Source organism: Delphinus delphis, chromosome 3, assembly GCF_949987515.2.
Source record: "Delphinus delphis chromosome 3, mDelDel1.2, whole genome shotgun sequence".
NCBI lineage: Eukaryota > Metazoa > Chordata > Mammalia > Artiodactyla > Delphinidae > Delphinus > Delphinus delphis.
The window spans coordinates 67,150,727-67,163,207 of record NC_082685.1 but is presented as its reverse complement, the minus strand read 5'-3'; the positions used below and the strand labels follow the sequence as shown (position 1 = coordinate 67,163,207).

The 12,481-nt window shown below is 37.7% G+C and overlaps 1 protein-coding gene across 1 annotated transcript in view; it reads right to left on the bottom strand.

Annotated features, from left to right (window-relative positions):
* The window catches only part of FBN2 (fibrillin 2), a 232,723-nt gene that overhangs the window by 167,864 nt on the left and 52,378 nt on the right, over positions 1-12,481 (bottom strand). The window contains exon 6 of the mRNA XM_060006959.1: positions 319-516. Coding sequence (XP_059862942.1) covers positions 319-516 — 198 coding nt within the window. The remainder of the gene's footprint in view (positions 1-318; positions 517-12,481) is intronic.

Below are 12,481 nucleotides of genomic sequence, written 5' to 3'. Positions count from 1 at the left end.
GGGAGTGTGTAGCACCATCTGGATGAAGACATGGAATGGCTTATCCTCTGACTGTATTGAATATTTTTAATTGTATTTTAAAAATTTTCCCCAGTTTTTCATACTTTTCATATATCTCTTCTCCTTTTTGGTCAATTGAAAAATATTTATTAGGTGGCTAGAAGGTAAGCCATCTCTAGTCAGGCTTGCTGATGAGGCTCCTCTTGGAAACAGTATTGGGTTAAAGGTTCCCATCCACAGTGCCAGATTCTCCCAGCGCACTGAAAGGAGCCCAGACACATGGGTGACTCTGTGCACACAGGCTGAAGGCTAACTCACCTTGGCAAGCTCCAGTGCGGATGTTGGGGATGAAGCCCCGCCGGCAGGGCTGAGGCTGGGCGGGACACATCTCACAGGGGTGGCCCCAGGCCCGTCCAATGGTGGCACAGCACAGAGTCTTTGTGCAGACAATGCCTGTCAGCTGCCCTTGGCACATCTGGTTGTTGACCTGAGTGAAACATGGGCCTGTCCTGTAATCTGGAATGTGAAAGAAGACAGGAAGACAGGTTTTATGATCACACACCAATCTTACACCAGGACCTCCAAATACATAAAACAGAGACTCTTCTGATGAAAACATCGCACAACAAGAGGCCAATGTGTTTGATTTTGAAAATTCTTAATTTTTCAATATTGAGAAGTGCATTACAAGAATTCAATGTATTCTACCCTAGACACTGTAAATAGATGGCTCAAGGGTTGTGTCTGGGACACAGATGTGTTTTCTTGGCCGCCTAATGTTTTAAAAGAATTTAAATGAGTAGCCAACATTTTTAAATGGGGAAATTTCACATGAAATTTATATTTCTGGCTTTTCTTAAAAAGTTGGAAGTTCTAGCCATGCTAGGCCTGACATGTTGCATGGCAGTAGTGGAGTGAAGTGTGTCCCCTCTATGACAGCACCGCCACAGCCACTCAGCCCTCTTCACTCACTGGTGTGCGCCACCTGTGCCCTGATGGTACCTGCTTTAGTGGCTCCTCTTTACCGAGAAAAATTTCTTCTTTCACTAGGTGGTCAAGAGTTCAGAAAATCAAAACAGAACCAATGAAGATATACCCTTCCATATCACGTCTATATTTGGGCAGTCCAGAATGTCTACAATCATTTAGTTCTAACAATTGATTTCTGTTTCCTTGTCAGTCTGTTTAGTTCTATGTGTAGCTCAGCTTGGAACACAGTACTAATAAGGCCCATGGTCATGGATTCTTTCCAAGTTAATATTATATGATCTCTATTCTCTAGAAGATGATTGTACAATTGTCCAGCTCGGTTATGATGATGATAAAAACGTTAGCAAATGTGTGTCACTTATGATCTACACGCAGACTCTTCTATGAATATTAAGGACAGCTATTATGACCCTTGGGTCACAAAATGGTTCATGGACCAGCAACAAATGCATCACTCAGGAGCTGGTTAGAAATGCAGACTGAGGCCTCATACCAGACACACTGACTTAGAATATGCATTTAACAAGATATTTAGGAGATCCATACACACCTTAAAGTTTAAGAAGGACTGATCCAGACTACAAGCAACTTGAAAGCTGTGCATTTCTATTATATCTCTCTTCCTGCTATAATTTACTTAAATGACTCTTTAAGATGATCAGTATATGTATATTATTTTAAGCAGAACTGAATTATTAATGGATTTTTAATTTGTTGCTTGTGTTTTGAAAGACACAGAAAATCAGAGAAAGGTCAGTTTCCCAAAGACTGACCAATTAAATGATTAACATTTGTTATAAAGTTACAACAGAAATATGTGAAAAAGCTTTTCCCCCATTTACAGAGATTTGTATGCATACAGTTTATTAACTCTTGGGAATGTAAGAGGATAGTCAGGATTTCCTGATAAGCCTTAATGCAAATGACATAATTCCATTTGAAGGGGAAAGCCAGAACAAGTTTATTTCAGATTTTTGTAAGAACAAAACAATGTTACATTCCATGGAAGAACAGTCAATAATGTTGGTAAGATTTTTATGAAAAACTGTTCCTGGGAAATATCAAACTTGGATATAATTTAACATTCAAAATGTTAAACAAGAACAACTTAGATTTCATCTAAATGCTACAGTATGACAAAAATACACCTTAGAGCCACATAAAATTTCTGTTTCTTAATGAAGAATGAGGCTTTGTCAGATATAAGAACATTTTAAAAGTTCAATATAAAGGGAAAAAATCTAAAATAGGTAACTTTTTTAGCAAGCTGGCTTAACATTCTGTTACTCTGCAACTGAACTTCAACAAAAATAGCTCATTTTAATCCATTACACAAGAACAGATGTGCTGGCTGCAAATCACGTTTTTGAAGAAGACAATCTTTGTATTATACATGTAGATATGTCAACCTTGTAAAGAAGCATGCTTCCCATACCACAAATTGCCAGGTCATAAATTTTTTAAACCTACTCTATTGTCCTTCAGGCAACACGTTATTTTGCCATTTTAAATAAATATTAGACTTACGATAAATTGTATCACGTTCTGAACAAGCAGGGAAAAGCCTACTTTTCACCAAGTCTCTTTTTCTGTTTTTTTTTTCATAGATTCATGCATATATACCTACGTTCACATTCTGTACCCTTTTAGGATTCCCAGAGAGAAGCCTGCATAGCCTCTCTCATAATCTCATTCTTAAGTAAACCAGTTTGTCAGGAAATGCCTTCCTTCTAACTACAGCACCTTCTTAAAATTGTGTCCTCTTAGTCTGATCTTCTTGGAGAAGAGGACTATCATGACAATGATAGCTGTTTGTCCCTGCAAACGACCTTGCATGTTAAAGGCCCTAATTAAGCCAACCCCAGACTCCCCTTCCCGGGAACAGAGTTTACCATTCCTTATTTCTTCTGCCTGTATTTCCCTTCGTTAAGACTGTGCTTCAGAATCTATTTTCTTACATGGTTACACTTTGCTTTCTGGTTGGCAAGTGATTACCTTAAAATTTAAACTTACAATGTAACCTATTTATTCCAGAATTACTCACATGTAAAATGTGAACAAATATTAGACACTGAAAAGAGATTTAAATTTCCTGATCAGATTTAAAACCATTCTGTCCCAGACATTACTAGCATTTTAATTATGGTCAAAGAGTACTAAGAGACCTTAATTAAATGTTATGATTGGCCATACACTCATCAAGTTTTCACTTCAAGTAAAATATTATTGTATACCATGCTAACCATTCATAGGTAAGGACATACTTGCAGTGTGTTAACAAAGGATAAAAGGAGTGAACTGCTTAACACTTGGTATGCTGGAACCAGTGGGTTGGAAACAGATATTTTCCTCATTACTATATGACCAAGAAAATTTTGTTAAAAATTATCCTGTGAAACACAAATATTGCTATTTTGATTTTCAAATATCTAACTGCAATACAGCATATTAATTGGCTTTATATAATTTCACTTTTATTCACATTAAGCAATTGGTACAATTAGCAAACTCATCAAAAACTTAAATTCATTAAGGTATAACTTATACATCTATATTCATCTGTTTTAAATGTACAATTCAATGATTTTTCATAAATTTTATTGAATTGTGCAACCATCCCCACAATCCAACTTTAGGACATTTGCATCACCCCAAAAAGATTCCTTGTGCTCATTCCCAGCCCCCATCAACCACTAATCTTTCTGTCACTATAAATCTGCCTTTTCTGGACAATTTCATAGAAATGGAATCATATGATATGTGATCTTTCTTGTCTGGCTTCTTTTGGTTAGCATAATGTTCTTGAGGATCATCCATGCTATGGCATGGGTCAGTACTTCAATCCTTTTTACTGCTGAATAATATTCCACTATATGGATATACCACATCTGATAACCAACCAGTGGCCTTTTGCTGGGCCGTACAGTGAGCACATGTTTAACTTTTAAAGAAACTGTCAAACTGTTTTCCAAAATGACTTCATGGTTTTATATTCCTACCAGTAATGAGTGAGAGTTCCAATTCCTCCACATCCGTGCTAATATTTTCTAGTTTCTATCTTTATTATTATAGCCTATGTTACCATTTTACTTTAAATAAATACAATTGAATATAGTTGGGAATTTTGCTATATTTCACAAGTCCTCTTAATATAACTAGCGATGCTAAACAGTGATAGCTAACCAAAGATGAGCATTATTGTCATATGGACAACCAGAAAACCTTTGCAGAGGTTTCCAGAAGGTAAAGACAAAAACAGGTCTGCTGGGGATTTGGGATTGAGGGAGAAATTTTTTATTTATTCATTTATTTTTTTGCTTATTTATTCTTTTTGTTTTGTTTTGTGGAAGAGACGAGGATTACTAAAAGTCAATGGGAATGACCTAGTTGAAAGGGAGGGTTTCTGATTACCATAGAGAATAATAATTTCTAGTATAAGACCCCTAAGGAGTCAGGCTGAGAGTGAAACCAGAATTTGTGTGGAGTTATCCTTAGACAGGAGAAAAAAAGCACTGTTCTTGTAACCCAAGGGAGGAATGGCAGGCTGCACAGAGATGTAGGCATGTTTGTATAGTAGAGGATAACGAGCAATGTCCTCTCAGATACCTTCTCTTTTCTTTGTAAAACAGGAGGTGGGACAGTAGGTCTTTGGCAGAGGTTAGCTGGGGTGTCAGATCTCGGAGGCTAACTGAGATGGACACTGCAGATACCAAGAGAGGGAGCTGACCTGAGAATCCAGCAAATTCCCAGGTGACAACAGCACCTCTCTATAGTGGAAGAATAAGCTGAACTTATAATGGGACCCATCTGTCTGTTTTGTGACTTTTTCCAACAGCTCTAGGCAGCTGAGAAGCTCACTCAGAGATAAGGGTTCATCTAGGATTAGGGTTTTGTCTGTCAGAGAAGAAAAAAATTCAGAATGGCAAGGGGGTGTAAGGTGTTGTTAGATATATTTTGAAATTATAGACTATGGAATCTAAGCTGGGAAGTGAAAAAAGGAATGGACTTACAGATTAAGAAGTGGGAGAAAGCAGTAAGATCAATAGACTAGGTGTCCCCAAGAAGCCCCACATGGGGCAGGAAATTAGTCACAGTGATAGCAATACATCAGCTGTCCACGTGGCTGTCGTAGTATTTATTTAACTGTCCGCAGAATGCAGTTAAGGTTCACAACTGCACAGATGTACACTCCATAATTTAGGAAAGCTACCCACAACTACTGTAATGTAAATGACATCCCCTGGAGCTGTGCAGTCAAATAATGCCATAAAGATATCCAAAATTCCATTCATCCCCACTTTAGTACACAAATAATTGCCTGATCCCAGAAGGTGTATGAAAATATGTGAGATTTCTCATCAAGCTGCACAGTCTTTGGACTTAAGCAGGAAGGCATTTCCATTCTTTCCATTCTCAGGAACCAAAGAAATACAACATGCAATCAAGTGATCATCTTGTGTGGGAGCTGCAGACATGAGTGAGTACAATGAAGAACTAAGGAATGTGTATAATCTAAGTCTAATGATCCTGGCCATATGACAGTCTCCTTTGAGTAATGGAGTTTTTGACATAGCAATTACAAATAAGGTTTAGTGCATTCCATTATGGTTCTAATTGAGAATCTATCTAGTCAGTCTGCCAGCCGAAATATCTGATCACAGATATAACTGGAGCATGCAGAGAAGGCAACCACTCTAATTATAGTTTCCTTAGTCTCAATAAGATTTGCCTAAATGTCTGCTGGTCCAGAATTCATGCCGGGTCTAAATATTCAGAGTTAAGTAAAGTGAAATAAGATAGCGATTATCTTCCATGATGGAAAAACATCTGTCACCCTCAGGAAATTTTAGAATTAAGTACAGAAATGTTTAAGAGAATCAAAGCCATTAATTTAATACTTTTGCTTTTAGGAACTTGTGCAAAAATTATGTACCTGTAATGTTTAATAGCATCTTGCCCATTCCATTAGATTGCCTTGTAACCACAGTTTAAAATAAATAATTATGTAATTTATTTAGAGTTGTGATTTTTATGTTAAAATGTGACTATGCTTATACACACAACGGGATCATTTAAGTGAAGTTCAGATTTTTATAAATTTGTAAGTTTGAGTACTTAGACATTTAGATTTTAATTAGGTTTATGAGAGTAACTTGAGTACTTACATAGGTTTTTAAGTTGCACAACTGAAGTACTTAAGGGAGATATTAGGTGTACTTAATACATTAAAGCAGTTTAAAAGGTAGGGAGGTGTTTCATTAGCTACATATGAAAATGGGACCAAATACTATTTAAAGACCTCTTAAAGTGACTACTAAAATCTGCTAGACTTATTAGTAGATGAGTGATATTTATACGCCGAATTTGAAACCTCAAGGAATATACACTAAAGAACTGAAAGCAGGGATCTGAAGAGATATATGGACAACCACGTACACAGCACCATTATTCACAATAGTCAAGAGGTGGACACAACCCATGTGTCCATTGACTGATTAATGAATAAACGAAATACATACAATGGAATACTATTCAGTCTTAAAAAGGAAGGAAATTCTGACACATGCTACAACACGGGTGAACCTTAAGGACATTATTCTGAGTAAAGCAAACCAGCGACAAAAGGAAAAATACTGAATGATTCCACTTTTATGAAATGTCTACAGTAGTCACATTCATAGAGACAGAAAGTAGAATGGTGCTTGTCAGAGGCTGGAGGGTAGATGGGGAGTTAAGTGTTTAATGGGTTCAGTTTCAGTTTTGTAAGACAAAAAATTCTGTGGATGGATGGTGGTGATGGTAGCACAACAATGTGCATGTACTTAACGTCACTGAACTGTACACTTAAAAATGGTTAAGACGGTAAGTTTCGCATTACATGTATTTTACACAATTAAAAAATATTTTTAAAAAGCTCCCGGGGCTTCCCTGGTGGCGCAGTGGTTGAGAGTCCGCCTGCCGATGCAGGGGACACGGGTTCGTTCCCCGGTCCGGGAGGATCCCACGTGCCGCGGAGCGGCTGGGCCCGTGAGCCATGGCCGCTGAGCCTGCGCGTCCGGAGCCTGTGCTCCGCAACGGGAGGGGCCACAACAGTGAGCGGCCCGCGTACCGCAAAAAAAAAAAAAAAAGCTCCCAGAATGACCAGGGTTTTGAAAGTATACTTAAAAAAGCAAACCCGAATTTTTAACACCAAAACAAATAAACTTTGAGTCTTTTTCATATACAGAGTCACCACTGAGGGCACTGAAACATCCCCCTTCCACACTGCTCACCTGCTTTGGGATGGATATTTATGCTGTTTACAACTGAGCACAAGTGCACACAGTGCTGCATGGGTCTTCTTCACTACGCAGCTTGGCAGATTTTCTGTAAGGTCAGTTCCGAGGTCTGGAATTGCTGGGTCAAGTAGCCAGTTTGAAAAATATTATGGAATTGCTCTCTGAATAGGTGGTACCAATTTACACTATTATTTCCTCACACTCCTTCCAACACTGAGTAGAAGCAAATGGTTTAATTTTTATTAATTTAATGAGTGAAAAATGGTATCTCATTGTTTTCCCTGACTCATTGTCCCTACTTATTGACAATCAAGAGAGGAAAATTAACTCCGTGGCAGGCACTTTATAATGACCCTTTCTATAAACTATCTCACTTTATTTTGATGCGCTAACAATTTTTGTCATTTTTACACATGAAAAAACTAAAAATCAGACATTAAGTTATATGTGGAGAATCAAAGAGCTGGTAAAAAGAAATGTATGGATACCAAGGGGGAAAGGAGAGGGGAATGGGAGGAATTGGGAGATTGGGATTGACACATATACATTACTGATACTATGTATAAAATAGACAACTAATGAGAACCTACTGTATAGCACAGGGAACTCACTCTACTTAATACACTGTGGTGACCTAAATGGGAAGGAAATCCAAAAAAGAAGGGATATATGTATACGTATAGCTGATTCATTTTGTTATACAGTAGAAACTAACACAACATTGTAAAGCAACGATACTGACAACGATACCAATTAAAATTAATTTTTTAAAAAAAGTGAAGCTGACATTGGACTTGGCCATCCACTTCATACCAAAGCACTGCACCATGCACGACGCATTAATGAGACCCTGAGAGTGAACATCCACAGTCTCAGCTTTTGGTAGCTTTGCCTTCTCCTAACAGATCAAAGTCCTTTAGCATTCAAATGAATATCGTCACCGCTCTACAAATGCCTCCTCCCATCCAATGTACAATCTCCTAATTCCCAATGAGCAAGCCTGGTCTTGCTTTGTTTCTGATTTCTCCCAAAGATGAGTCTCCATCTAGCCAGATTATGTTAGGGACAAATTCTCTCTCTTACACTGAGAGAAACATTAAAGACTTTGCTTCTGCAAATAGATGAGTAACTATTTTAATTACCACAGTTGCATTGCATTTTGTTTCTAACATAATACTGTTATTTAATATTTCAGTGGAATGTGGACTCAGCAAATAAGGACCCCTTTCACCACCCTCTACATACAGTCCTTCAAAGCACAAGGCTACTGCTGACATCAAAGAGCACTTGAAGAATGAAGAGGCAGGAAAGATAATTAGGTACTGGCCAGTGATGCAAACAAAATTGCTATCTTTGATGTCACGTTTCATAAGGATGAGGGCCATCAGAGATGTGGTCCTAAAACTCATGGCCTATGAACTTAAAGTGCACTCTCCCAAGAGCAAAGCCAATTAACTTACTTTAAGGATGACAAAAATTGCTTAAGATTATAAACTAGTAAGATTATTTAAGCAGAAAGATATTGTCACTTCTGAAAAAGAAAGTTAAAAAGACAAAAATATGTTGTCATGAGTTAATAAGGGAACCACAGACATAAATGATTAACACAGAAGATGGATAATATGCAAGTCAAATCAACAAAGTACCAAATTTTATGGTAGCTAAGAAAAACCTATAGTATAATTAAGTAAGCCTGAATAATTTCAGGGAAAAGTAATATGGGCTCACAAACATTTATCCATTATCAATAAAGTCAGTGGAAACCAGTGTTTGAACAGATCTTATACATCCCTTGCACCAAATACAATGAGGTCACAACACTGGATTAAAGCAGCAGTGAATAGAATATTAGGCACAGTTTGATGACAGAGTCTTTATGTAATAATATGGATGCAATGTACTGTTTTCTTTTTTTTTTTTTTTTTTTGTGGTACGCAGGCCTCGCACTATTGTGGCCTCTCCCGTTGCGGAGCACAGGCTCCGGACGTGCAGGCTCAGCGGCCGTGGCTCACGGGCTTAGCTGCTCTGCGGCATGTGGGATCTTCCCAGACTGGGGCACGAACCCACGTCCCCTGCATCAGCAGGCGGACTCTCAACCACTGCGCCACCAGGGAAGCCCTGTACTGTTTTCTTTCTGAAATTTCTGCCTAAATCAACTCCTCCTGAGCCACGTAGGCAGCTATATACATGCACTGAGTCAACCAAACATCATAAATCACAGCTTTCCCAGGAAACATGTCACACTATATGACTGGAAAACCAAAGCCCTTCTCTATGATTCTGCCCTGACATAGAACTTCCAGTATAACATTTAACCAGCCAGGGCGGGGCTGGTATTTCTCCTGAGAAGAGAGCAAATGCCATGTGATCCATTTAATGGGGTTTTAACTATTTGGGAGTTTTAGGGAAATGCTGAAGAGCAAAAAAGACCATAGGTCATAAGGCCTTCTAAAAGGACACAGGTAGCATCTATCATTAGATCCATTTGACTTGCAAAGGGGGAGGCCCTTCCTCTGGGACTAGCCACATGAAGAACAGCAGAGAGTCCCCAGACCCTGCTGGCAGGGGTGGTCCAGCATGGGTGGTGGTCTACACTGGTAAAGTGAATCATTCCTGGCTCTCTGGCTGGAGCCTATACCTGTTCCTCGTACATCAGGACCAGGAGAGGCTCAAGAGCAAAAGATGCCCCTGTGACCTCTCAGCAGGAAGGTTACAGTACTACAATTGCAGCTCAGTAAAATAAAAAGGACTATATCTTACACAGCCTGCAAGTTTGTAACCGCTGGAGAAACCCAGGTAGCTTGACTGGTATAGGTATTAAGGGAATTTGCTTCATGAATAGACAAACACATATTAAAAGACTAAAGTCTTTTTTTGGTTCAAGAAAGTAAACCCTTTTAATATTCAGACTCAACCGAAGAACAGAAAAACAAACGGTCACTGTCTCAAGCTAAATTAGTTGTCTAGAAGATCAGACAGAAGAAATAGCTTACAGCAGAGAGCAAAATTTCTGAGAAATTAATATCATAAGTAAAAGATGAGACTTGGAAGACAGAGATTGAAGACAAGAATGTAAATAATATGAATTCCAAAATAAGATTTTAAAAAAAACAGTAGAAAATAAAGAAATAATAGGAAAAAAAGAATTCCTAAGCTTAAGTGAAAAGTAGCTTTACATCTTTTGGTCACAGGGTGAAGTAAGTCAGAAAGAGAAAAACAAATATCGTATAGTATCGCTTATATGTGGAATCTAGAAAAAGGATACAAATGAACTTATTTGCAAAGCAAAAATAGAGACACAGACATAGAGAATGGACATATGGATACCAGGGGGAAGTGAGGGTGGGATGAATTTGGAATTGGATTGACATATACACACTACTATATATAAAATAGATAACTAATGAGAACCTACTGTATAGCACAGGGAACTCTATTCAATGATCTGTGGTGACCTAAATGGGAAGGAAATCCAAATAAGAGGGAATATATGTATACATATAGCTGATTCACTTTGTCGTACAGCAGAAACTAACACAACACTGTAAAGCAACTATACTCCAATAAAAATTTAAAAAATAAAAATAAATTGCTCATAGAGTCCTAGACAAGAATAATGGGAAAAAAAGATATATTAAAAAAAGCCTCACGAAATCTCTGAATATCTGAACCTTAAGACTAAAAGGAAAAAAAAATCTTTCCATCTCTAGAAAGAAAGAACAAGCTATCTACAAAGAAGATGGACTAGCCTAGCATTAGTCTTCCCATTGTAGTATAGAGAGTTAAAATACAGTGAAACAACATTTACAGGTTATTAATTTATAATTTTTGAGAAAGGATTCTTGAAACAAAAGAGCTATATGGTAAGACAGTAGCCTAAAATAATAATGTCTGGAATTGGGGAATAGGAGAGGTACTTGCCATAATGAGGACTTGGAAATAAATTATTCCTAAGATCTCAACTTGGGACTGGGAGATGTGAACAAGTAAAATGTCTAGGAATGAGAGGAATAGGGTTTTGTTTGTTTGTTTGTTTGTTTTTTGTGGGTTTTTTGCAGTACGCGGGCCTCTCACTGTTGTGGCCTCTCCCATTGCGGAGCACAGGCTCCGGACGCGCAGGCTCAGCGGCCACGGCTCACGGGCCCAGCCGCTCCGCGGCATGTGGGATCTTCCCGGACCGGGGCACGAACCCGTGTCTCCTGCATCGGCAGGTGGACTCTCAACCGCTGCGCCACCAGGGAAGCCCCAGGAATAGGTATTTTTTAATTTCTATACCACAGAACTGTTGTAAGAGAGGAAAAGATGTTTCCATACAACAGTAATCACTAGTTTAAAGAATACAGAATTTCTTAATTAAGGAGGAAGGGCAGTGGAAGCAGAGGAGTGAAATGTAAGTGACTAAGCCAAAAATGATAGCAAAGGGGAAAAAAGGAAAACTACAAAATGTAATGACTTTTATACATAAAGTAAAATGATGGGAATAAACCAAATAAATATACTGAAATCTCAATAAACACAAACATGCTTAGTTTTTAATCAAACAAAAAATCATTTGTAGATCTTATTAAAATAACAAAATTTAGCTCTATTCTGTCTACAAGAAAACCATCAAAATGAAATGATATAAAGAGTAGAAAACAGGACAAAGAAAAACCAGGGAAAACATAAATGATATAAAGCTGAAGTAGTAATAATCAATATCAAATAGAATGGAATTCAGGCACAAAAAGCAATACCTGAGTCCAAAAAAGCATATTTACTTAAGGTTGAAAATTACAATTCATTAAGAGGATATAAGATTTATACACTAAAACTGTAATGAAATATCAATAGCAAAGTTTTAGTAAAACAAGCATAAAGTTATAAGAGGAATCTTTTCAAATCTGACAGAATAGACAAAAAATAAATAGGGATACAATCAAAAAGCTTGCCTCCATAGATGGATTTACAATTTTGTACCATATAAACAAAGAACGTGCTTTTTTTTATTATTATGGGACATTGATTAAGGTGATCAAATACTTGGTCATAAGCACACCATCATTTCAGTGAAATTCAATACAACCACGGGGGGTTACACTGAATATTTTCTCTTCCACAGTGTGAAAGTCTGAATCAGCTCCTTGCATAGGAGGATTTTAAGTAATGTGGCTGATGACATTCACCAGAAAAGAATACCTTGTGTTTTTTTTTTCTTAAAGGGATCACAACCA